This window comes from Triturus cristatus, chromosome 5_2 (assembly GCF_964204655.1).
Source record: "Triturus cristatus chromosome 5_2, aTriCri1.1, whole genome shotgun sequence".
Classification (NCBI taxonomy): Eukaryota; Metazoa; Chordata; class Amphibia; order Caudata; family Salamandridae; genus Triturus; species Triturus cristatus.
The window spans coordinates 394053021-394079762 of record NC_140588.1 but is presented as its reverse complement, the minus strand read 5'-3'; the positions used below and the strand labels follow the sequence as shown (position 1 = coordinate 394079762).

Below are 26742 nucleotides of genomic sequence, written 5' to 3'. Positions count from 1 at the left end.
AGTTTAGGTTCCACTTGGCCAGGTATTTTTTAACTACACTAGTTCCACTGACCCTTCCATTCTCACATCACTGTATACCCCGCACCTTCCAAAGTGCTCCCATGTCTCTGTCGGTCGCAGCACGCACCGTCCCACAGTGGGGCACGAAGAACCCGATGATGAAGCATGCCACCAAAGGACCTTTTGGTGGGTGAGGGTTAAGAAAACATATTGTTTCTCTTTATATTACTAAGATTACTGGAAGGATAGATGGTTTACATACGAGTGGATTTTTATTTGGTTATTTATGTAAGACAGGAGGCTGAGTCCACTGCAAAACTCTTTCTCCCCCCCCCCTTTTGATTAATTTGCAACATAGAGACACAACAGCATTGTTTACATTAAATGACGTTCTTTAAAACAAAACAAAATATTAGTCAATACATCAATATGTAAAACCTTATACAGAGATCTTAATAGCTCAGTTTCTAAAAACGATTTGTCCTTTTGTCGCACAAAACACAGCCCTTTAAACTGGTGTTTCAACACCCTGCTTATTTATTCCTTTTAACAAGGGCATGACCAAACAGTGTCCCAATTGGGCTCAATATACACCTTATATTAATTCACAACATGAGCCTCCATGGTAGATGCTTGCAAAAAAACACTTGTTTGGAATAACAACAGTCAACACGTTTTGAACCCTATTCTGTATCTTACAGGGTTCTCCTCAGGACTCAGAACACACAATGAGCTATTATATCCAAAATTAGTTTTTCCTGCTTAATTATCATATTTTAGAACTAGCATGTGTTTAGAATTATGTGCCCATATTCTATCTATATATGACTAGCAGAGTGTTATTATTTACAACTAACACACAATACTGCCATCTTATATTTGACAAATATCAGAAGCATATGAGCCCTGCCGACAATAAGCCCTCGCACATTGTTGTGAGCATTGCTACATATGTAGAACCATGCTGTCTTGAGGCAGAGAGGACAGCTGGTCCAGGGAGGGATATCATGAAGGGCATCTGGCTACTTTTCAGGCATGTCTCTGTAACAAGCTTTGGGATGAGTCTAGCCTTGGCTTCTGTTGTGCAACTGTTTCTCATCTCTTCTTTTGGCAGATTTTCTAGGAACTAATATTGTGTGCTAGAGCATGTAGGGAATAACCATACTCCAAGATAAAGATTAGTATCTTCATTTTGTATAACATGCTCATGTTCATTACTGACAATTTCTTCATGATTATACTATCATATTGCTACATCCATTCTGCAATAGGCTAGTGTGTAATAAACTCGTAAAACATGTTGGTCCTAATGTATTTTGGGTGAGGTACTTTAAAACGTGGACTTAAAGGACTTGACAACAATTTGTCTAGTTTCTCACAAGATCGATCATTTGTTCCTAAATGGGTCTTTCTTTGGATAAGGTATGAGAGCAGTTCTGGGACACCTATCAGTTTCCTCCACTGTATGCAGTAGTTAAGTACATATTTGCTTGTTACATCTAAAAATGATCTACTACGTGTGGATCAATTACCTAAGCATACAATATTTCTGGATGCCAGATTTCTCTTGCATTGCTTTCCAAGGTTTTATCCAAATGGGCATTTCACTGTTATGATTCATCTAGCTATACTTTAATTACCTACAACTTCTTCATCAACTTACTATTACTTTTGTCCAACTTCAATCAACCGCCATCAGTTTCTTCCTTTATAAGCGTGTAATTCATCTTCATCTTCAGTGCTCACCACTGAGTGCTCCTAGTTCTTGGCTCATACCATGGAGGCTACTTGGACTTATATACCTAATTTCCACCATATTCACATGGCCATGATTATTTTTTTAGTTCACTCCTGTGATCTTTTTCTCACTTCACTAAAAGTATTATTAACCCTTTGGCTCTAATTATGATGACGGTCGGACTGTAGACCACCATCACCTCAGGCAGGAGACCGTCCAACAATGAGTCGACAGTGCCACTGGCCCTATTACGATGAGATTGCCAGCACGGCTGTCAGAAAATTCTTTTTTCTACTGCAGCTTGTGCTGCGGCCCTGAAAATGTGGTGCAGCACAAGGACACAGTACCTTCATGCACCGTATGCCAAGCACCATGTGGGTCCTGGCACACGGTGCATAGATGTGTGGGGGGTACTACGTGTACCCTCAGGCCTCTTATGGGCTCACGTTCTTTTCCATCTGCCTTTTCATGGTGGTCGTGCAACAATGAAAAGGCAGTTGGAAAGGGACATCCTAATCTGTACGGCAATGGGATAGGATTCTGACCGCTGGCCTGACAGGATCCTTGATCCTGCCGGAGGCAATGGTCTTTCCCCCAGACCGCTGCCGTCCGACCATCTGCGTTGTAGCCGATGGCCTGGATGTCGGTGGGACAGACACCAACGCCCTCTGGGTGGCAGTCCCACCGACATAGCAATGAGGCCCTTTTTTCTTTCACTACAACAGAGATGAAGGCCTCACTTGCAACATCTGTTCATTCTGGGTATCTTCCCCAGGCATTTGTTAGTGGTTCACGAAAATATTGACTACATTTATACTAATGCTAGACTTTCCATGCAGTTCCACATCCAGTGTAACTAGACTTCCAAGATATATTCAGACCAAAACCAAACAATCAAATATTTCTATGTCAGCAGGGCTAGTTACGTTTTCTTAGCAAAATAACAGTGACACATTGAGCTGATGAATCTGATCATTTTAATAATTAGGGGATTTGTGAGATGGAAATCATAGATAGTCGGGACAAGACGTTCATTCACCATTTGCTCATCTGTGTATGTATGCTTTATTGATTGGCAATCAGTGAACAATCAATGACAAGTAGAGATATTACCTGAAACAAAACAATAACGTGTTATGCTGGGCAATATTATTCTTAGTAAATTAAGACTGTGTGTTTATTTTATCACAGTTTGGTCTTAATCACAACATTTTTTTCGTTTTTTAATTCTCTGGAACAGTTCAAGGAAAGTGTAAGTGTAATGACGAAGCATGTAGTCTGCCATTTAAATTCAATAATAGGTGGGAATCTACATTTTGCCTCGTACATTAAAGGACATTTTTTCCACGTCTATATCTCATTTTGACATTAAAAATGTCGCAATGCAACTTTTGTTGCAAGTAAATCCTCATGCCAAAAGTGTTTTTGTGGAGTTTCATTCCTGAAAATCGACTCTCTGCAAAAATGTTTCTTGCTGTGTTTTTTAAATATATGCACTTTTTGACTATTGATAGGTTTTAAAAAATAACTTATTAAAGTTGTGGAGGAATAACCTTCAGAGCTTCACACTCTTGGGTCGTTTTTTCTCCCAAATAAACCTTTCGGTATTTAGAAATCTTCTGGGCAAACAAGGTGAGTATAGTTATTAAACTCGGATGACTTCGCGTATAGGGTAAGAAGGCATAATACTTGTCAATCTTGCACAACTTCATCAGCGAACTTGAAAACGTTGCCCACCTCTAGTTAAATACATACAGAATTCATTAATCGATTTCTCTATAAAACCACCGAAGTGTTTCATTTCCCATAGTATTCCACTACCCTATTTTAATTAAATGCTGCTGACATTACGTATAGTCTGAAAAAGGAGACATAAAATACTGTGAAAGGTGGTAAAGGGGGAAAAGGCGACTTGACAATAACGTGTATATTTATAAACTTTTCAGAAGCATTAGTAAAGGTAAACTCAACCCAAAGTTAAAAAAAAACAAAAATCTGAAAGTAAGCAGCATCTTATTAAGTGATATAATGGCGGATTTAAATGCATATCTCTTTTGAGAGTAGTGGTGCTTGAGCTCACTTTTGTGGAAAGGCAACTTCAGCACCAATGAAGGAACAACAAGTATCAAACAACAAGATAAAAGAACTGGCAATTAATGAGGGAACAAATGTGTCCACACAGGAATAAGGAGGTATTTGACACATATCACAACAAAAACTAAATACAGAGGGGCATATTTACATGAAAATGGCGCAGCGCGATGTCGCAAGCAGTTTTGCTGCGCCGATCTGCGACATTTTCAAAATGCAGGGATGCATCGTATTAACAAGAATACGGCGCATCCCTGTGCTCACCCCTGTGGATGCGCTAAAAAAGCTGCCTAGCGCCAATGCATGCACCCCTGCACCATGGAGCAAAGGTGCCGGCATTGCAGGGATGATTGTGTTTTTGCATGTTTGTGCAAGAAGGCACAAATATAATCATTAATGCCGTTTTGCTCCTTCTATGTGTGTTGCAGAATGCAGATTCTATGTGTGCTGCAGAATGCAGCTGTACAAAAAGGGGTGGTGATGGACGGAGCATCAGAACCAATCAAACACTCACACCCATTCAACAGATCTGGGTTTGATCCATCACCGTTCTTTAGCCCACTCTGCCACCCCAGTTCAGACATGGCCACATGCAAATCAGTCTGACCCTGTGCCTCATGGGAACAGAACAGTTCAGCCCGAACTGCCAAGCCATGCCTTCCCTGGACGGGAAACAAGCTTCCTAGGACCGGTTTCTGGCATTTCAGCCGTCTTCAGCCAGGCTTGCTTGAATTCAGTGGCAAAGTGAGCAAGGGACTCACGTCTGAGCATACCCTGCCAACTTATGGCAAACAAAGCGATACAAAAAGGGGTGGTGATGGACGGAGCATCAGAACCAATCAAACACTCACACCCAGTCAACAGATCTGGGTTTGATCCATCACCGTTCTTTAGCCCACTCTGCCACCCCAGTTCAGACATGGCCACATGCAAATCAGTCTGACCCTGTGCCTCATGGGAACAGAACAGTCCAGCCCGAACTGCCAAGCCATGCCTTCCCTGGACGGGAAACAAGCTTCCTAGGACCGGTTTCTGGCATTTCAGCCGTCTTCAGCCAGGCTTGCTTGAATTCAGTGGCAAAGTGAGCAAGGGATTCACGTCTGAGCATACCCTGCCAACTTATGGCGAACAAAGCGATACAAAAAGGGGTAGTGATGGACGGAGCATCAGAACCAATCAAACACTCACACCCAGTCAACAGATCTGGGTTTGATCCATCACCGTTCTTTAGCCCACTCTGCCACCCCAGTTCAGACATGGCCACATGCAAATCAGTCTGACCCTGTGCCTCATGGGAACAGAACAGTCCAGCCCGAACTGCCAAGCCATGCCTTCCCTGGACGGGAAACAAGCTTCCTAGGACCGGTTTCTGGCATTTCAGCCGTCTTCAGCCAGGCTTGCTTGAATTCAGTGGCAAAGTGAGCAAGGGACTCACGTCTGAGCATACCCTGCCAACTTATGGCGAACAAATCGATACAAAAAGGGGTGGTGATGGACGGAGCATCAGAACCAATCAAACACTCACACCCAGTCAACAGATCTGGGTTTGATCCATCACCGTTCTTTAGCCCACTCTGCCACCCCAGTTCAGACATGGCCACATGCAAATCAGTCTGACCCTGTGCCTCATGGGAACAGAACAGTCCAGCCCGAACTGCCAAGCCATGCCTTCCCTGGATGGGAAACAAGCTTCCTAGGACCGGTTTCTGGAATTTCAGCCGTCTTCAGCCAGGCTTGCTTGAATTCAGTGGCAAAGTGAGCAAGGGACTCACGTCTGAGCATACCCTGCCAACTTATGGCGAACAAAGTGATACAAAAAGGGGTGGTGATGGACGGAGCATCAGAACCAATCAAACACTCACACCCAGTCAACAGATCTGGGTTTGATCCATCACCGTTCTTTAGCCCACTCTGCCACCCCAGTTCAGACATGGCCACATGCAAATCAGTCTGACCCTGTGCCTCATGGGAACAGAACAGTCCAGCCCGAACTGCCAAGCCATGCCTTCCCTGGACGGGAAACAAGCTTCCTAGGACCGGTTTCTGGCATTTCAGCCGTCTTCAGCCAGCCTTGCTTGAATTCAGTGGCAAAGTGAGCAAGGGACTCACGTCTGAGCATACTCTGCCAACTTATGGCGAACAAAGCGATACAAAAAGGGGTGATGATGGACGGAGCATCAGAACCAATCAAACACTCACACCCAGTCAACAGATCTGGGTTTGATCCATCACCGTTCTTTAGCCCACTCTGCCACCCCAGTTCAGACATGGCCACATGCAAATCAGTCTGACCCTGTGCCTCATGGGAACAGAACAGTCCAGCCCGAACTGCCAAGCCATGCCTTCCCTGGACGGGAAACAAGCTTCCTAGGACCGGTTTCTGGCATTTCAGCCGTCTTCAGCCAGCCTTGCTTGAATTCAGTGGCAAAGTGAGCAAGGGACTCACGTCTGAGCATACCCTGCCAACTTATGGCAAACAAAGCGATACAAAAAGGGGTGGTGATGGACGGAGCATCAGAACCAATCAAACACTCACACCCAGTCAACAGATCTGGGTTTGATCCATCACCGTTCTTTAGCCCACTCTGCCACCCCAGTTCAGACATGGCCACATGCAAATCAGTCTGACCCTGTGCCTCATGGGAACAGAACAGTCCAGCCCGAACTGCCAAGCCATGCCTTCCCTGGACGGGAAACAAGCTTCCTAGGACCGGTTTCTGGCATTTCAGCCGTCTTCAGCCAGGCTTGCTTGAATTCAGTGGCAAAGTGAGCAAGGGACTCACGTCTGAGCATACCCTGCCAACTTATGGCGAACAAAGTGATACAAAAAGGGGTAGTGATGGACGGAGCATCAGAACCAATCAAACACTCACACCCAGTCAACAGATCTGGGTTTGATCCATCACCGTTCTTTAGCCCACTCTGCCACCCCAGTTCAGACATGGCCACATGCAAATCAGTCTGACCCTGTGCCTCATGGGAACAGAACAGTCCAGCCCGAACTGCCAAGCCATGCCTTCCCTGGACGGGAAACAAGCTTCCTAGGACCGGTTTCTGGCATTTCAGCCGTCTTCAGCCAGGCTTGCTTGAATTCAGTGGCAAAGTGAGCAAGGGACTCACGTCTGAGCATACCCTGCCAACTTATGGCGAACAAATCGATACAAAAAGGGGTGGTGATGGACGGAGCATCAGAACCAATCAAACACTCACACCCAGTCAACAGATCTGGGTTTGATCCATCACCGTTCTTTAGCCCACTCTGCCACCCCAGTTCAGACATGGCCACATGCAAATCAGTCTGACCCTGTGCCTCATGAGAACAGAACAGTCCAGCCCGAACTGCCAAGCCATGCCTTCCCTGGATGGGAAACAAGCTTCCTAGGACCGGTTTCTGGAATTTCAGCCGTCTTCAGCCAGGCTTGCTTGAATTCAGTGGCAAAGTGAGCAAGGGACTCACGTCTGAGCATACCCTGCCAACTTATGGCGAACAAAGTGATACAAAAAGGGGTGGTGATGGACGGAGCATCAGAACCAATCAAACACTCACACCCAGTCAACAGATCTGGGTTTGATCCATCACCGTTCTTTAGCCCACTCTGCCACCCCAGTTCAGACATGGCCACATGCAAATCAGTCTGACCCTGTGCCTCATGGGAACAGAACAGTCCAGCCCGAACTGCCAAGTCATGCCTTCCCTGGACGGGAAACAAGCTTCCTAGGACCGGTTTCTGGCATTTCAGCCGTCTTCAGCCAGCCTTGCTTGAATTCAGTGGCAAAGTGAGCAAGGGACTCACGTCTGAGCATACTCTGCCAACTTATGGCGAACAAAGCGATACAAAAAGGGGTGATGATGGACGGAGCATCAGAACCAATCAAACACTCACACCCAGTCAACAGATCTGGGTTTGATCCATCACCGTTCTTTAGCCCACTCTGCCACCCCAGTTCAGACATGGCCACATGCAAATCAGTCTGACCCTGTGCCTCATGGGAACAGAACAGTCCAGCCCGAACTGCCAAGTCATGCCTTCCCTGGACGGGAAACAAGCTTCCTAGGACCGGTTTCTGGCATTTCAGCCGTCTTCAGCCAGGCTTGCTTGAATTCAGTGGGAAAGTGAGCAAGGGACTCACGTCTGAGCATACCCTGCCAACTTATGGCGAACAAAGCGATACAAAAAGGGGTGGTGATGGACAGCACACATAGAAAGAGCAAAAAATGAGGAAATAAAAGCATTTCTCCTTGTTGCGCTACATTAATGCCTCCTCTTGAAAGACGTTCGTTTTTGGCTCTGCCTCAGATTACAGACCCTTGTAAATCTGGAGCAGTGTCAAAAAGCCATGGGTATTGTGGAACGCCCACGGCAACCCCCATTGCACGCCCCTTTACTGCAGAAAACTGTGTTGCAGAGGGCCATATTTACCAGGCTTTGTTCAGCCACGCGAAGTGGCTTAGGACGGCCTTGTAAATATGGGCTTGCATAGTGTCCATTTTGCATATGATGCAGCCATTTTTATGATATCACCCTGAGGTATATTTACAAGCACCTAGCGCCACTGGAGCATCACTTTTTTTGATTCATCAATGACTGGTACTATTGCCATTCATATTAGAACGGATATGTACCATTTACTGATTTCTTTATTTCTTTATTCAGTTGTTATCTTTAGCCTGAACTAAACATGGAAGTGTACCAGAGCGCAATACACACTTTTAAATGCCAAATACAAAATACAAACGAAATACATTTTAGCAACACATATATCTTCTAACATATCTTTTAAATAAATAAGATGCTGTTTTTTCAGCTCACGTTGCACAGCCGGAGGATTACTAACTAATTTATCCCACAGTCATACATCATAAATAAATGTTATTCAAAAGACAAGAAGATGGAGAGATTTAGTTACAATCTGACTAGAAGATGTATCGATATTTTAAATCTATTTCCAAACCTTTCTAAATCGGATTCATTCATTATGGCTCACATGCCTGAATCAATCATGTGCCAGTACCAGGGATTCAAGGGTGGGGGAAATACACCGATATAATGTTTCACGGCAGCGCTTCAGGAATTCAGCTAAGAAGATATGCTACAAAATTACTATGTGTCATCGACTCCCAGAAATGCATTCACACCTTCTACGTTTAAAATTTTCAAATGCAGGATCGGCCTTGGACCCAAATAAAAGTACCCCCAGTAGTGAATTAGAAAGCTAAAAAAGCAGCCCAAGTTTGGAAATTGGGCAGTTTTTAACTTGTAAAGACACATTATATATGTGTTTCGCAATGCATAGAAGACTGCATGGATTTTAATTTGCTGCAGACAATGTTTTTTTTAATCTGAGGGAAATAACAGTAAAAATTGCCCAGCAGACCGTAAAACAGGCCAACATACAGCTAAAAAAAGTCCCACACACTGACCTTTCAGACCAGTCCTTCGGGCACTACCTTATTGCCCTACAGACCAGTCCAAACCTGATCAAATTCCAATTCCAGCCACAAACTAGTCCCTGGACTTTTAAGAAACGATGTTTTTAGCACCAGCAGGTCACATTCCTGTGGTAAGACTTTCAAATATTATTTAAGGAAACAGTAAGATGATTTCCATCAGCCAAACTTGGCTGATGATCTCTGACTAGGGCAAAATGGTCCTGGGTTGTTTGCATTCCGGTTCAGGGAGGAGCATAACGGGATTTATATTTCGGCGGACGGAATATCCATCACTGTTATGGCGGAGTAACAAGTCCGCCGAGATCTTAATCAGGCCCTTAGATTTTGGTGGAAAGATTATGTACCGTCGCCATGGAGGATTACTTTACTCACGTCATGGCAAGGGTGATCCACCTGCCAAATTTAGAGTTGTCTGCTAGCCCAGCAGAAATCTCTTGCAGATCATGGAACTGCTGTCAAGGCAGTTCCTGTAAATGAATTGAAAGTTTCACAGATGTCTGTCAAAGTTTAAAAAAATAAAATTCAAAACCAAAATCCCAAGTCGGGAGATTGTTCTGAAAAAAAATAAAAATGAGACCCTCTCCATGGGCGAAATAATTATATTGTGTAACCAATACCATCAGTGATGTTCCTGAGCAAATTCAAACAATTATCATGAATATTTATTCTGAAGTATATCAAGCAGGTCAAAGTATAGGAAAAATAACATTTAGAAATTTTCCCTATGGCAACTTGTACCAGCTAATGCTTCGACTTATGGAAAATCAAAATGAAGACTCGGTCATTCAATTCAGCAAATGGTGAGGCAGGTGTAGATGATGGCCTCCCTTCAGAGTTTTTTTAAAGTGTTATTGTCACATTAAAAATCTCTTTAAATTGACTCTTAAATCCTATCCTAATATGGGGGAAGCACCTCCCTATTTTCATACAGGATTTGTACTTAGCTTTTTAAAGTAAATGCAGGCGCATCTGGCTTCATATCACTCAATATTGTTCAATTCTGATTATAAGATTTATACAAAAGACCTTACAAATAGGATTGCTAACTTATGTCCTTTGCTAATTCATGTGAATCTGAATTGTTTTATTCAGGCCTTCAGTTTGCCACTAAAACGAATTATCAAAGCAATATTTTTTTTCATTACACAAATTACAGCTGTGATTGTAATGTTAGATGTTGCTAAGGAGTTCGACCTTGTGAGTTGAGAATGCTTGTTTTCTACCTTAGAAGAATCTGGCTTCTCTTTTCAACTCACAAGAGTCTTGACACACCTATACAAAAACACTTTAGCAACAATAATGTTGAATATAAAAAAGGCAGACATGATTACAATTTTAAAAGGGTACTTTTCAGAGCAGCCCTTTTCACCTATTATTTTTGCATTTTATATTGAGCTACTTGTGTAAGAAAGTGTTGTGTTAATTGGAGTGAATGAGAGTCCACTACAAGGAATATGGCCTCAAAACTGTTAAGGTAAAAGGCAGTTTCAATAATTTAATCCTGAGCACAGTCCTCTTGTAGCTATAATATAAAGCAGACAGCTTTTACTTAAGAAAAGCTATAATGTATTAAAGAGTAACAAAACAGTTAAAAAGTCAAAACATGACACAATAAAAATCCCATAATCAATTTAGGATACTAGAGAGGAATGTAATTAGTTAAATGACACCATAAGATCAAAAATCCAATAAGAGAAACCAGAGATATGTGTTTTTTTAATGAAGCAAATAGCTCCTAGAAAACTAAAGCACCAATCAGTAGTTACTGTTCACCAATGACTGGGAGCTAGGTGCAATTTCAGTGCAACCACAAAGGCGCGTAGGTCAAATACATAAAGCGGATTTGACCCAGGACAAAGATTTTACCTTCTGTCTCTCAGTCTTTGAAATTGTAAAGAAAAACCTCCAGTGGGGCAAAGTTGCAGACTATATCTGCTGCAATCATCTCAAAGGCAAATTATCTCTGAATGTTGGTTTTAGTGGGGCAAGTTTAGAACAGGAGAATTTCGATTTCTTCAAGGTCTTTAAGCCAGGCAAATATTTTTCGCACCTTTGCCCGGTGAAGATATCTACCTTCAGAGTTTTTCTTTAAAATGAGTTCACAATCCTCCAACAGGGATGCTTGCAGCTATATTCTATAAAGTCTTCTGGAAATCAGCTCCTGTTTCCTTGAGGTCCAGCTGCAGATTCCAATGTTTTGGAAGTCTAAACATTTTATAGTTTCTTGAGCATCTCCTCTTGGTCACTTTTGTGCACCAACAAAGGCAGGGATAGCATTTAGGGGCAAGGACTCACTCTAGCATAGGCAACCAGAAGGGTCCCGTTCAGGTCCAGTTGCTAATGGCCAGTTGAGTACATCCAGAAATTAGCACTTTGCAGCTGTTTTGTATCCCAGTAACCACACTGGAGGTCAGACAACTGACCTTTGTATTGCCCTTCTTTGTCCTGGGTCTGAGTGAGAGCAGATACAGTCCTTTAGGTTTCCCCACTTGTCTCAACAGCATGTCCAGTACTCTTCTATACTTCCACAGGTCCAAAAAGTGTTCTCATGACCCTTGGGTTAGGTGGCACTCTTGTAGGATTTACTAACCAGTGGGCGGGCTTGACTCCTAACCAATGAGGAAAAAGTTCCCAAGGCCAAATCTTTCCACTTTTACAGCACATCCTCTTTGCCTGGTTGCAAACTATGCCACAGTGCACTAATCTGAGGCACATCTAAAATGGCAGAATCTTTCTACCCATGGAAGGAGTTTGTGTGCCAGTCAATGGTGTTTTTAGGGAAATGAGCAGTCCCCTGCACCTCAACTGCACCAAACTGGTTCTGGGACACGCCCAACTCTCACAAGGGGGGTGCCAAACTGGCTTCAGAGAGCCCAGGTCCCAAAAGGCCTCTCTTCGGCAGGTGTGAGTTTACACCCACATATGAATGGACAGACCTCACCCAGATGCCTTTCAAGTTAATGAAGTTCCGGAACCCTAACCAGCTGCCCTTCCTGAGCTGATATGCGTCACATACCACACACCAGGGTCTTCCTGTAAAAAGGCCTTAGCCATTGATTCTCCTCTGGGGGCAGTTTTAACACTTAGTTATGGGAAAGCAATGTCAGGGCCCTATGTAATATGCCCACAGGCTAATGCTAATTAGCTGACTGGAGGTTCAGACATCCAAAGTCCATCTTTTTAAAAGCCACTTTTCCTAAATATTTATTAAAAATCTCACTTCACTGCTGAATTGGATTTTCATACACATTAAAATGGGGTTTTGATTGGGCTAGTAGCTTATCCCAAGCCAGGGTTAGCAGAATTATGATGAATAGTAATTGTAAGTGCATGGCATATTATATTTTTCATTTTAAATCCTGGACAATCTAACTTGTGAGCAACATGGGCTACATAGGAGTGGCTTATTTAATGTTTAAAAGTATTTAATAATATTTAAAAGTAAGGTTCTCTCTTGTCAAAAGGGATTTTTTTGAGGGGTTGGCCTGGAGGTTTAAATGCAGCAGGAGTCAGGGTACACAAATAGCCCTGAAGCCATATTTCCTTTGTCAGCATAGTGGATGGCATAACATGAGCAGCAGTCCGCAGGTGACATTTAACTTTGTCATTGGACTATTTTGTGTATCATATACTATGGACTTACTGTGAAGTTAAATATTCCAATTAGGAGAAAGCCAATTTTACCTTGTTTGGCGGCCAGGGCACATAAACTGGGAACTCAACAGCAGTGCCCAAGTGTGCAGCGTTCAAAAAACAGCAGCTACAGTCCATAACAAATGTTGTTGACCATGCAAAAAAAACATCTGGACAAATAGCAGTCTCAATATGATTATCTGAGAAGATGAACCCCTATTCCATATGTGGGCTTAATTAAAATTATTTGCTGATGCTAAAGGGCCTGATTTTAGCTGACAGCATACTCTGTCCAAAAACACAATGGGGCACCTTGTCCACCACAGCATCTGCCTGTCTGCCTTATTTAGAGTCTCTCAATTTGTCAGATTACCATTGACAGAGCCCCCACCAGTTCCACCAATGAAAATCTTCCTCCAGCGGCCCGACGGTACAAGCAGCATTGGAGGAAGGCCATAACACCCTCCACCCTATTTAAGGTGGAAAGTGTATTGTCTTTTTGCCCGTTTGTCACTTGGGGGTGACGGACAGGAAAACAATAATAATGAACTCCATACCATGGGAGAAAAATTCATGGGTGTTGGTTTCATTCGTTTTTTTTGATTTTCATGAATAAACTTCCATTTTGAGAGTTTGTTTTTAAAAATCAAAAACTTTTAGTTTTCTGCACGTCCATCAAAACCAATGGCAAATCTACATCAGACTTTTTGTACATTGATAGAAACCATCATGGTGGTGGTTCCTTTTAACCATGGTGGTGCTTCCTTTCAATATGCAAAGTTGTCCACTGCGCCGGAGGACAACTCTAAAATTGGCCAATGGAGTACACTTGGGATATCAGAAGTAATGTCTTCTGCCATCCCGCCAGACACTATTCCATCCACCAAACGTTAACTCAGCCCGGTGGCCTTATTTTGGAAAGATAAAAAGCAAAATATTACAAATGTATTTAATCCAATACTCCACAGCTATTGCAAATGTTACATAAGAATAATATCTGCATTGTCTCAAGAGCTATTAATGCCTTATAACTTAAAGTTATGATGATTTTTTTAGAATTTCAATTGCATTTCACTCCTAACGGAAGTTCAAATGCTGTTTGCCGGGTGGAAGAACTGCTCTTATTAAATTTCAGTGCTCCTAATATTCACATTTTTGTTCATATTTTTACCCTGTTTTTTAGATACGAAGGGCCTGATTTAGACTTTAGCGATTGGGTTACTCCATCAAAAACCTGTGCGATATCCCATATGCCTTATTTATTACAAGAGCAATCGAGTATAACTTGTAATAAGGAGGATGGGACAGGGACTGGCCGTAGCTGGACATTGGGTGTTACCCCAGGAGTTTGGAAGGTCAATTTTGCAGCAGTGGGGGGCGTTTTTGTCACTGGGGGCCAGTATTACAGCGATGCTGCTATATCGGCCCCCATACGCCTTATTTATTACAAGAGCCATTGAGTATAACTTGTAGTAAGGAGGATGGGACAGGGCCGGATGGGCTGTGGCTGGGCATTAGGTGTTACCCCAGGAGTTTGGAAGGCAAATTCTTCAGCAGTGGGGGGTGTTTTTGTTACTGGGGGCCAGTATTGCAGCGGTGCTGCTATATCGGCCCCCAGTAACAAAAGCAACAGGGAGGTGGTCCGTCAAAATTGCCTAGGATGGTTTGGGTTCCTAGTCCATCCCGGAAATGGGATAGCCACCACGTTTGTGACTGTGTCCACCAGACTATGAATCAAGCCCAACATTTTTTAAACAATTTGGTTAGCAGGTGCAGAGAAATTGTTAGGAGAAGTTGCCTAAAATTGGTTGTGACATTTTATTATTACAGTATGTTGTATTTCACATGAACTTTGATATGTAAATCCTGATGACAAGCATAGTTATGAAACGCATGCACATACATGCTAATTCCATGTTTCTGAAGTGATTATTATAGTTATAGGTCAAATCTCATAAAATATGTAATCATAGATGACTTACCTTGATGTGTATGTGAAAACATGTTTTCATTTGATTTGAAATGGAACGTTTGTTGCAGAAAAGTAAAAAATGCATCCATAGCTTTCCGTGACATACTGTTGATAAAGAATATATTTGTTAATTTGAATCAATAGGTAAAACATGTGTGTCAAAAGGCATTTGATGAGAACATGTTCAGGATTCCAGAATCAAAACAACCAATGTATATACATTTTTTGAGGAAAGACATCTTTCTTGCAGAAAAAACATTTCTCTAAACTTGTTACACATTTCCCTGTGTTTACACTATGGAGCCGATTATGATGTGGCCTGTAAATACTCCGAACGGCATTGTAATTGGCACCTCGGTCTCCGACCACCGCATTGTAATGTTGGGGGTCGGAAACTAAACCGGCCGGTCATTCCGGCTGGCCCTCCGGGCAGTGGGAACTGTCTCGCCTTTGGGATTTCAATGCAAGGTTTCTGACATGGAAACCATGTTGGAAAACATGTGTGGGGGCCCACAGCAGGGACCCCTTGGGTGCGTGGCCGCCAGTGGGAGGCCATGTGCCCCCCTGTTGGTCCCTGCACCCCATGGCAGGCACCTCAAGGTGCAGGGATGAAGGGTACCTACCACTTCCCTATGGGAGCATGTAGTGCAGCCGGTTATGGCTGTAATGCACGCTCCCTTAGGGAAATGCAGGAATGCGACCTAACAGTGTTTGGTCGCATCCTAATGAAGCAGTCCCAGAACCGAGTCGGTGTCCGCCCGACATCGACGTTGGCCCCTAAGTGTTTCATTATAATCAGAATGTCAAAATGCATGCTCATTCGGGACGACATATTGCTTTTCACATTAACATAGCTGATTTGATCTTAATCTACTGACAATTTAATGGCATGGTGACTGTTTCAGCAATATTAACCAAGTGGTAGGGCACAAGCAGATGTTAACTGATGATGTAGCTATAAAGCTCCATAACTACCTATTATTTACACCTTGGGGTGTGTTGACGGTATTCCTAAACCTTAAAGTCAGGACATACCACTTACCGCTGCTTTCTTCTCTTTTGGAGAGACTCCAGGGGAAACGTCACCCTGACCCCGTTGATGGAAGATATCGGGAAGGAGGAAAAAGGGATCCAAGAAGAAGAGTGACTATGAAGAACCCTGAAGAACAATCCTATTCAGTGGAATTTGTGTACTTTGCAAATACCTTCTAATAAAAGATGCCACAATTTAGCCCCCTATCAGGCCTCCTAGATTCTGTTTCCGCCCATCCCTTTGACAGTATGAAAGCAGAAAGGGTTATGTAAAAAAGTAATCATCTTTACAAGATTGATGCAACTGACTAGGGAGAAAAAGCATGTCTTCACTTCTTTAAGTACTGTTTGATATTCAATAAAAGTTTCCTAACAGTTGCCTATATTTCAGCCTATATATTTTGTCTGTTTAACTAGACACCTGGAACTCTAGGAAAATGATTTCATGCAGTCATCAGGATGGCATTAGATAAAGTTACTGTTGGTCTTATTTATTCTGTAATTTAATTATGACAAATTGATGTGTCATGGCTCCCACAAATATTTCCCACATCCATCTCTAATATAAGGGCAATATCATCACTGTGTAGCCTTATTTTCGAAGCCACAGTATTATTCAGGTCAGCAAGTATTCCTGCTGCATTTCTGATGCTCCTTAGTAGAAGCTCCAAAAAGATAGCTAAAAGTTGGTGGGGTAAAGGACAACCCTACGCAGTGTGTCTATCCATTTCAGATATGTCAATATAGTCCGCTTTGAAAATCGGGGCAGAAGATGCATTATTATATGAGGACTTTACCCTTCTGTAAAACTTGAATCGAAAGTCTAACTTCTTCAGCACAGCCTCAAGATATTATAAATTTACCAAGTTGAAAGCCTTCTTGGCTTCCAACAACTGAACTACCAGCAGCGTAAGGGTTCCACACTACAGCCAAAGGCTACAAAAGGGACTGGAGTAAATCTGGTTTGATTTGGCTGTATGAATCTGTGGATTACACAAGACAAATGGATAGACATCACTTTCCTAAGAGTCTTTATTTATTATTTTTAATAATGCGATTGGTCTCAAGGACCACAGAGTTCTGGATTATTGGCTTTCTTCAAAATGGTTACCATATTTCCAGTTGACGAGTTTCAAGTACTACCTCACCTTTAAAAATTGAACTAATCAGATCAGGTCATTCTCAAGGCAACGTCTGACCTTCATAACTTATACACTTCATTGTTTAGAGGTCATTAATGCATTTTGAACCTCTTATCTAGGTGTAGGGTCCAATCGGAATAGCTTTTTTTTTTACTACTATTCTGTTGAGTTTAATAGATGTCAGAAAGCTTGCTGTCTTAATTTCAGGGCAGAGAGGTCACAAGTCTTTTGCTTATGGCCTCTGTTAGAATTAGAAAATAATAAACCTTTGCAACTAGTGCTATCGTCCTCAAATCGGGATATATTGTTTAAGTATAATTGATTTTGCCTCTGTTGGAAACTGGGTTATTAGGAGGGGTAAGTTTGTACCTACCACTAGTAATAAGGCCACCAGTAAAGGTCTCAGTAAATTAGCCCCTTGCTCAACCCTTTGTAGCTGACAATAAGTAGTCAGGCCTACCTTAGGAGATAGGGGTGTAAAGCTTTTAAAAACCCCAATGCATCAAATAAGTAAGACACAACACATAATAAAAATACCACACCAATTTATATAAATAGAACATATTTTTATGCACAAATAGACACCAAAACGACAAAAATCTAATGTAGAGAACCGGAGATATGAATTTTGAAAGAATGACCACTTTATAGTGCTTAAAATCATATACCGCCAATCTGGGACATCTGGTCACGCTTGACCAGGACAAAGTCAAAGTTTGAGGCAAACCGCCATGAAGCCTTGGTCGGACAAACTAAGCTGGAGGCCCCGGTCAGAATTTTACCTTCTCACTTAGAAACTTTTCTGGAGCTTTTTTTTCTGAAAATGTGGCTGACCCTCCACAGCAGACCGAATTTGGTGCCAGTTTGCCGGTTGGACTTCCTGCAAGACCCCCGTCAAATCCTGGAAGACAGGAGCTTGCAGCAGGACAAACCTGATATCTAGGCCGGGTCGCTGTTTAAGGTTGTAGGCTTGACACTCACTGTCGGTTCTGTCACCTCATGGAGCTTTTTCACAAAAATTCTCCAAAGTTCATAAAACTTCAGGAGGTGATTCCTGAAGGTATCCTTGTAGGTTCCAAGTGTCCAAAGCACCAACCCAAAGGTTTGGAATCTCCTAAATGGTCTCTGGGATCATTAAACTACAATTCCCACAATGCACCTGGCCAACTCCTTAAAAATCCACTGGATGCATTCCAGACTCTTGTTGTAGATGATGCAGGTAGGCTTGCCGGGAGCCAGTTCCTTAATCCTTCTTGAGGCAAGACACTGTTTCCAGGGCTGGAGTACCAGATTGTGCAGCAGGTGCAGTCAGTCAGAGTGCAGGCCTTTGGATGCAAATCCAGATTCAAGCAGAGCAGTCCTTCTTCTCCTTGTAGTTTCAGGCAGCAGATCTGAGAAACTATGAAGCTCTCACTTATTTATTTAGTGTTCTGGGGCGACAAGCAGGGGGGCACCTCTGTCCAATGAGATGCTCGGTGCCACCCAAAAGCATGACAACTTCCTCCAAAGTGTGGCATCTCCTTGTCCCACAAACCATCTAGAATCCAACATGGATGATTTCTCTCCAGAGGAGTAAGAGCTGGCTAAACCAATCCACAGTGTGGCTCATTTCCATTAGCTCTCTTCCCTCTGACCTCTGCAAATTCCTGTCCTAAGCCTGCCATCTGGCTAGGGCACAGGATGTGAGAGTAGGTACGGTCAGCAATCCTTACTGATCTGCTTTCCTGTTGAGCTCAGTTTGATTTACCCTCTTTATGACCAATCCTCCACAGTTTCAGAGCTCTCTCCATCGGATAACCTCTGCTCCGTCCAGGCCACTTATCACCTAATCAAAGCAGCTAAGGCTGACCAATCAGCAGAGACCACTAGAAGGCTGGATTTTGGCTTACAGAAGTACTTTGTACTAGTTATGACAAATTCAACAGTGGCAAGTTGTTGAATTTATCAATACCAATCTTTTGAGTCTTTAAATGGTATTTACTAAATTCCTGGCAACTGTTATACCTAAAACAAATATTGCAATGTTGGCCTGCGAAGCTGTAGTAACCTGTGTTGTATGTATCTGGTTACGTACGTCCTAGCTGCTCAGCCAGTGTGAAAGTGATGCATTGAATGTTGGTGTGAGAGTCTTGAATGGAATGTTTGGGTGCCTGGATGCTTGAGTGTGTCAGTTGGAGTATGGGCTGAGCAGCAGGAAGACTGATCCTGGTGGGGCTGTATCTCTACTACCTATCTACATGTAACTGGTCTCAATAAACCTCAATAAATCTACTTGAAATACATCACAGCTACCTGGAGTCAGTTACCACAGAAGCTAAGTATCTTCAATAGGGAAAATGGGCAGGTTTACTCTGACCAGGGCACATAAAACATCTCTTATAATGTCCCTGCTTATAGTTACATGGCCTCCTACACCTGGGACACCTAGGGGAGACCTTGAGATTGACCTAATATGTAATATTAAGGTAGAGTAGCACTTTTAAAGTGCCCATACCACTAAAGTCGAATTTGCCCACAATTTACTTTTAAAGACGGTCTGGCAAGCCTTGTTGCCTTTAAAATGACAGCAGGCACTCAGCAGTGCACACATGCAAGTGCAGGAAATCTGCTGAGCCTCTAAACTTCCATGCCCTATTATATACAAGGGACTTATAGGTAATTTGAACCTTAATGCTGCATTATATACTAGGGACTTATAGGGTCTATCAATACCATTGGTGAGAATTTACTTTTAAAGACAGGCTGCAGGCAGGACTGCCTTTAAAAGGATAGCAGGCGCACAGCAGTGCACACATGCAAGTGCAGGAAATCTGCTGGGCCTTTAAACCTCCATGCCCCATTATATACTGGGGACTAATAGGTAGATTGCACCCATTTTCCCTATTATCTACTAGGGACTTATCAGGTCTGTCATTTCCAATTGTAAGATGTACCTTTTTAAAATTAGCACTGACCTGGGCCTGGTCAGCAGAACCCAGGGTACAGTCAGAGTCAGTTACCACCAGTATCATTCAGCAACAAATGTGGGTCCAATAGGGCAAAAGGATGACTTTCTAGCTGCCTTCAACACAACTTTAACTTTCAAGTTATCTTCATTCCTTTTTGTTGCTTTCGTTGAGAGCTTTTAGGTAAATATCTTCTTTATTCACGGTTCTTCTGTCCAATCTAGTTTGCATAACTGTTTCAAGTACTCTAAGGTTGACTGAACCTGTTATTCTTGGGGGAAGGGATAACTGCAACCTCCTTCTACGCTCCGGCCAGCATTTTTCCAATTCCTAGAGTGCAGCTATTGCCTATTTTTTTCCTTCTTGCTTTCAGTGAAATAAACATAAAATGTGCCTCAAAGATATCTCAGTTTGTCCTGAAAGAATTCTATCCTGGAGTGCCAATACCTTCGGCTGAACGGCATGTACAAAAGGCAGCATCTGCCATTGAGTGGGAGGTCTTCTCCCTATCAGGGGAATCAGTAATTCCAATTTAGCATACTATATAGATTGTAGCATCACGTGATGCTACAAGTAGTAAAATAGAAGAGTCAACACATATTAATGTGTTTGTTGCCAAGACAAAAATAAAAGTGTGCATGGCTATTGCACTTTTTACTGAAGACAGTGTACAAATATGTTCTGGTGAGCCATCCTCCAAGCTTCTAAAAGCCCAAGCTTTGCTGAAATAAGCCTAGTATTTTCACCCATCAGAGGTTCCTTCTTGTGAATATTCTTTGTGAATAAGGCACTGGAAAAATGAACTTGCAGGGTAAGCGTAATGTTATAACCACACATAATAACGTGGGAGGAGAATAATTCGAGCTTCAGAATCAGACATTTTAAAGGGCATGAGACAACAATAAAAGGCCATAATGATTAGCAAGTGTGCAGTTCTGCCACTTCCATACTATTTGTAGAACCAGCCACACGTCCCTTGACTCTGTGGATCGACTTCCTACACTTCCTTCTAGTCAGAATTCTGTTCAATTTAACTGAAAGGATTTCCTAGCTCACCATTTAGTTTCAATTGAGCTTTTTTTAGTTGAATTATTTTTCAAGGTTACAAATACTAGATTTCATTGTTTTAACACTTCCCATTGGCTCCTACCATATTCACCATATTCATCAATACCACAACATCATTGTTTCAGTCAAATACAGAGATAATCAAATTACAGATACTATGTAAAAAAAGCCCCAAAAATCTGCATATTTTCATCAATGTTACTACCACTTGCACTTTATTTGTTTTTTAAATCCTTCAACTGGATTTCTGCCTCTTTCATTAAAAACAGTGTGTGGCAAATTCCTCACTAAATACCAGCACTTGTGCTTTTGGAATTTTGGTATGTTGGACCTGATTCTCGTTAGGTAGCATTTCCCTGAACTTTTTTGCCTGGGTTTTTGCTGAGTCTGTTATGTGGTCCCTGGGTACTTTTCCACTATACATGAGCGTGATAGTAAGCGTACCATTCCTACCTGTATTGAGAAGTGGCACTAATTCTGCAACATGGGCCAATCTGCAATAGCAGACCGGTGGGTGTGCACTGACAACTATCTTGAATAAACTCATGAGCAGCTTGCCATTGTAGGCCACTGTATGTGTGCACCTGCACCTATGGTGCCCGTTACTGCGTGTGGCCCCAGCCATCGCATGCTAGTGCGTGCACACTGACACATGTATTTGTTCAACCCGTGTGCAGACTTGGGTGGGCACACCTATACCCCTGGTGACGGGGACTATGTGTTCAACCTACCAACGCACATATGTGTGCACAATAGGGCACCTGCGCCCAGGTAGTGAGGAATACCTGTGTGTGTTTTCACTACCTTTGAGGCCTGTTATATCCATAGATTAACATGGGGACGTGGTTTAAATTACTTAGGGGCAATAAGTGGATTGCAGTGGAGCAGCCTCATGATGTTTCTTATCAATTGATTTGCAATTCCATACCCTTTCCACAGGTAAATAGAGTTTTGGCATAACTCGCTTAGAAATGATAGAATATGAACATTTCTGCTCTAGTGGGCACCAGGGGTCGGGGGAGCACATCTGTGCATTCCCCAACCATAAACCATGGGCATCCCACCGGAATGGCAGATCTCTGACATTTGACGGACGAATGGGATAGATTGAAGATAGAGGTGCTGACAATTAGCCTCTAGGGGCTAGATCATGGCCCCACAAAATATTTAGATCGGCATTCCACAGAGCCATAGCTGACAATCCAACAATTTAGGGGAGACATCTGTGATTCAAAGGGAAAACTCCTGAACCACCCCTCACATCAAAGACACACAACAGTATAACTCCGGGTGCCATCCTTCGGAAAGGGGTGAAATATGCTTGTGGGGACATGGGACCGGAGAACCTAGACAGCTTGGTGCACAGAGGACTCTGTTGTGCACTTGGAGGATAACTGTCCTAATAGTGACTGGCCTAGGCCAAGGACCTGTTGAAGTGTGCCCCCTGTAGTGTGCTCAACAGGGCCCGACCACGGGCCATCTGTTCTCCCGGAGATCTTAGGGACATCAAAGATCTCCAGCGAGGGGGCCTACACCATCTACCTGTGACATCTGGAGAGCGGTGCCCTCTCAAGTGCCAACTTCGGCCACTGAATCCTAACTGGTAGTGTGGTGTGAGCGTGGAACTGAGACTTGTGTCTGGAGACTGGATTGTCTGGTGCGGAGCCCAGAAATCTTTGCCTGCTTATAAGATGTGTGGTTCCTGTACTTTGGGGCCTCTGACACTCCTAAACCTCTAGTGGTGGTGAGCGGATTCACCGGTTATGGGACCCTGAACCCCATTGCATCTCTTTGGTGCAACAAACCGACTGCATGCCCATTGCGTGCGGTGTTCGATTCACAGGGTGCAACCCTCGGAGGTGGGGATGTGCTCTTCATAGTGGCTCATTCTACGTCATGTGGCTCTGGTGAACTCGTACCTGCATGTGTGCAACCAGACTGATCTGGTGTAACCTGTATCATTGTGCACCGGACGTTGTACCTCATTTCCAGGGAGGCACGGGATTTGCAACTGTTCCTGTTGGAAATCTGAAGTGTTTGGTGTGACACATACCAATGGGCACCAGATGCTGTGCCCAGATTACCTGGGCATGACCCTGATCATCATGGTCCGATCGATAGGCTCCTTTGTGTTACTCCCCATTTATCAGTTGTTCCATTTTTGATACTCATCACGGCGGGCCAACAGCCCTCTCCACACCTGGCCCCTGCCGAAGACATCTTGTCATCAGGTAGTAGCGAGAGAGATTAACTGGGTTGAAGGAACACTTCAGAGACAGTTCGGAAAGTGGGTCAAGAGACTGCGTGACTTCTTTCTGTTGTGAAACCTGTGGGTGAACTTCCCAAGTGGCTGCTAAACTCCACCCCCCTACATATACCTCATAATTTAAACTGCTACATATTCCCATCTGCTTCCAGAGGACCCAGACTAAGGAGTGTGTCTGGGAGACGGGGCTGATTATCTTCTATCCAGGGGTATAGGACAGTCAGGGTGAACTAGAGGGTGGAGGGAACCTAAGGCCATGGAGTTTCCAGGGTGTGATGCACCAGTGGGACCACATTAGGGTGCTGAGTGTGTATTTGTGTGTAAGAGCGTGCTGTACGGACTGGCTGATACCTGGCATACAACGTAGTGGTGCGGAATGAGTGTGTATGAGTGGGAATGATTGTGTGTGGACTGCCAGTGATTCATGACAGTGGTTGGTGGTGCCACTTTTATGCATTGCTTTCTTGCCAAAAGCACAATAGATTTGACATTTGGTTTACCCGCGTAGCTCCAGCCCGCAGTGATGGTATACAGTGTTCTATTTTCATGCATGTACATATTTTTTATATGGTGCAGCGTATACGGGTGCTCTTTCTCAATTGGGGGAGGGTTGGATTAGGCATTGTCCACAGTGTGCATACTATTGATATCATCACAATATGAGTGGGCCTAGTACTGCTAATAGTATTTCCAAATGCCCAAAAGTATATGATGTTCATGTTATAATGAATGGATATGCATGTTGAATATAAATGTTTTAACATACATCCTGTGTGAAGTCTCTTTTGTGACGCTCAGATTATTTATCATGAGTGATTGCTGCGCCTTTGCTGTACACATTGCCTCTAATAAAAGCCTGACTGCTTAGTGCCAAGCTACCCAAGGGTGCGAACAAGCTGTACAGTGAGTGTAATCACCTGCCCTTGACGAGAGCCGTAGGTTCTGCTTGGCTGGGGGCATCCCTTCGGCCAACCAGACACTGCTGGTTCCAACATTTGACGGTCAAGCAGTGTGATAGGACTTGCAATTGCAAATTAGCACGCAGTAAATAAATGCACACCACGATTTCACAAAGGCAAAAAGTGTTTCCTAAGGAGACAGCGGAGTTGCCGTGGGGGGCAGTGAGTACAGTGTCCTTGTTGATCTATCTTTCTGCTTCTACTAGTTCACCTCAATAAACAATGGAGTGACCCTGTGTCCCTCAGAACCTGGGTATAGTAATGCAAAAGGTACAATGGTTCTGTCAGGTATAACTACAATATTTCTTATAATTACAATTCAATTTCAAGAACAAGTTATTTTCTGCAAGTTGAATGTGAAAACGTTTTGAGGGAACACACAATAAGGGTACAGTAACCACAATGAAATCGGGTTTTCTGGGTGTTAAGATATTTTATATAAATTTCATCATTTATATTTACCCACATATAAGGAATTTTGTTGCATTCAGGGCTGCCAATAACATGAAAATTAAAGTGAGTTGTGATCAAGTGACATGGTGTGATCAGTGATGAAATAAGTGTGTGATATGTACAAGGTGGTTAAAATATATACACGTTTGGAAGAGGCCAGGGTAAACACCAACACAATGACCCGGCTGCTCTATTCAATTTCAGTGTTTTGGGAGCAGGGCCTTGAACTGGACCAGGAGGTATCGTCGAAGTTTCAACCCTATATGCGCGATATTATATCATCACGGCGGGTCTTGATCAGGACTGGAGTGGGGGGAGAGGGATGGGAAGGCAGAGTCAGTTAAAGCATGCGTTAGCATCATTGCGTGTAGAATTACAGTGTGTTCCAATAGCAACAAAAATTATTGTTATCAATGTGGGGGTAAAGGTGGTGACAACTCACCTAACGGTAACCAGAGAGATTCCTGGTTTGGCTCGAGTCAGTGCTGATCGAGGGCCCATCAAGTTATTTTCTGGGGATAAAAAGAGTGCGGTCAGGGTTGGGATTACACACTGATTTTAAGATGCATTACCAAAGTGGGGGGGTGGAGAATTAATTTAACAGCCCCAAGGGGACTAGGGCAGAGATCCCTATTAGGAATGATCCTGGATAGACCAGCACTTCAGTGGAATGAGACCGGACCACGCTGGTCAATCGCATCCTTTGTGTGGGGGGAGCCCATCACGTAAGACTAAGTGGGCAATAAAGAACCACTCGTGCGGCACTCTTGCGGTTAATCACGCCCATATGTTATTTGGAGCAAGTATCCATCATGTGAAACTTAGGGGGCAAGCGAGAGGGAGATTAAAAACGAACGTGCTGGTAAGTCGCGTACTTTGTGTGGAAGTTGACTTATGCAGCAATTACGTGCAGGTTAGTAGCGCCCTTTATTTTTTGGAGAAGCGAAGGGGAGATCGAATTGCACACCCCTGCTAGCGCATAGGTCAATGGCTCACCGATGCAGACCATGTGTTGAGCCATTGTCAGGAAGGCCAAACGGAACTCTTCACGGAGGCAGAATGTAGATTAGTTCCCAATGCCCACCTCCCAGAGCTCACTGCATAAATCAGCTGCTCCAGGCAGGGGGAAAGGGGAGTTGGACAGAAAAAGAGACACTCGAGCTGGTCTGGCTCCCTCCTCAGCTTACTGCAGTATTTCTGGGAGACCTAATGCACAGAGAGGGGATAAGAAGGCATTGTATCTCTTTTCTACCCTACTTAACAATTCTTTGCTCACTCACTCTCTCTCTCCTTCTCTTCCTACCAGATTTTGCTGGAGTATTGCCTCTCTTTTATATGGTTCGATGTACACTCTGGTTTTCGACTTTCTAAACCTGTATGAGCATAGAAACATACTTGGTTAACTTCCCTCCTTGATTCCTCCAATGCATTCCTCACACTCTCTTTCTTTTCTTTCTTACCAGTCTATGTTCGTAGTAGTTATCCCTATCTGAAACCGAAGTTCTGGTAACCTGTTTGTTCCTTTTTCTATGACGAAGTCTTGCTGCTTGGAAATGAGGACTGAATGTCTTATACTCTTGCTCCAATAGACAACGCGCAAAAAGGGACAGGGTAGGAAAGAAAGGAGGCAGGGAAAGTGAAGGGAAAACGCAAGGCAGATTAGGGGGAAAAGCTTGAGAAGAAGCTGAAGTCCGCTGAGCGATGAATGAACAGCGCGCAAGTCTCACAGAGTCCGCTTACTTGCGAAAGATGGCTCAGTCTCTTTTCTCCGCAAACTGCAACCGGTCTCCCTCACTCGACGGTAAGCCTACCGGAGTAAGAAGACCCTGGATATTTCTAGGATACTCTGGAACTCTGTATACCTCTTTGCCTGAAGTCCGCTACTCATATACGGTTCTCCGATATTATTTTCACTCTGACTAGATGGCCTTAGATACTCTAGGAAATGCGTCTCCAAACACTGACGACTGTCAAGTGAAGACGAACCAAAT

At 43.4% G+C, this 26742-nt stretch overlaps 1 protein-coding gene across 1 annotated transcript in view; it reads right to left on the bottom strand.

The window, feature by feature from the left end:
* ABCA13 (ATP binding cassette subfamily A member 13) overlaps window positions 1–26742 on the bottom strand; it is a 2655493-nt gene that overhangs the window by 2255866 nt on the left and 372885 nt on the right. Inside the window, exon 12 of the mRNA XM_085606362.1 lies at window positions 14897–14991. Coding sequence (XP_085462488.1) covers window positions 14897–14991 — 95 coding nt within the window. The remainder of the gene's footprint in view (window positions 1–14896; window positions 14992–26742) is intronic.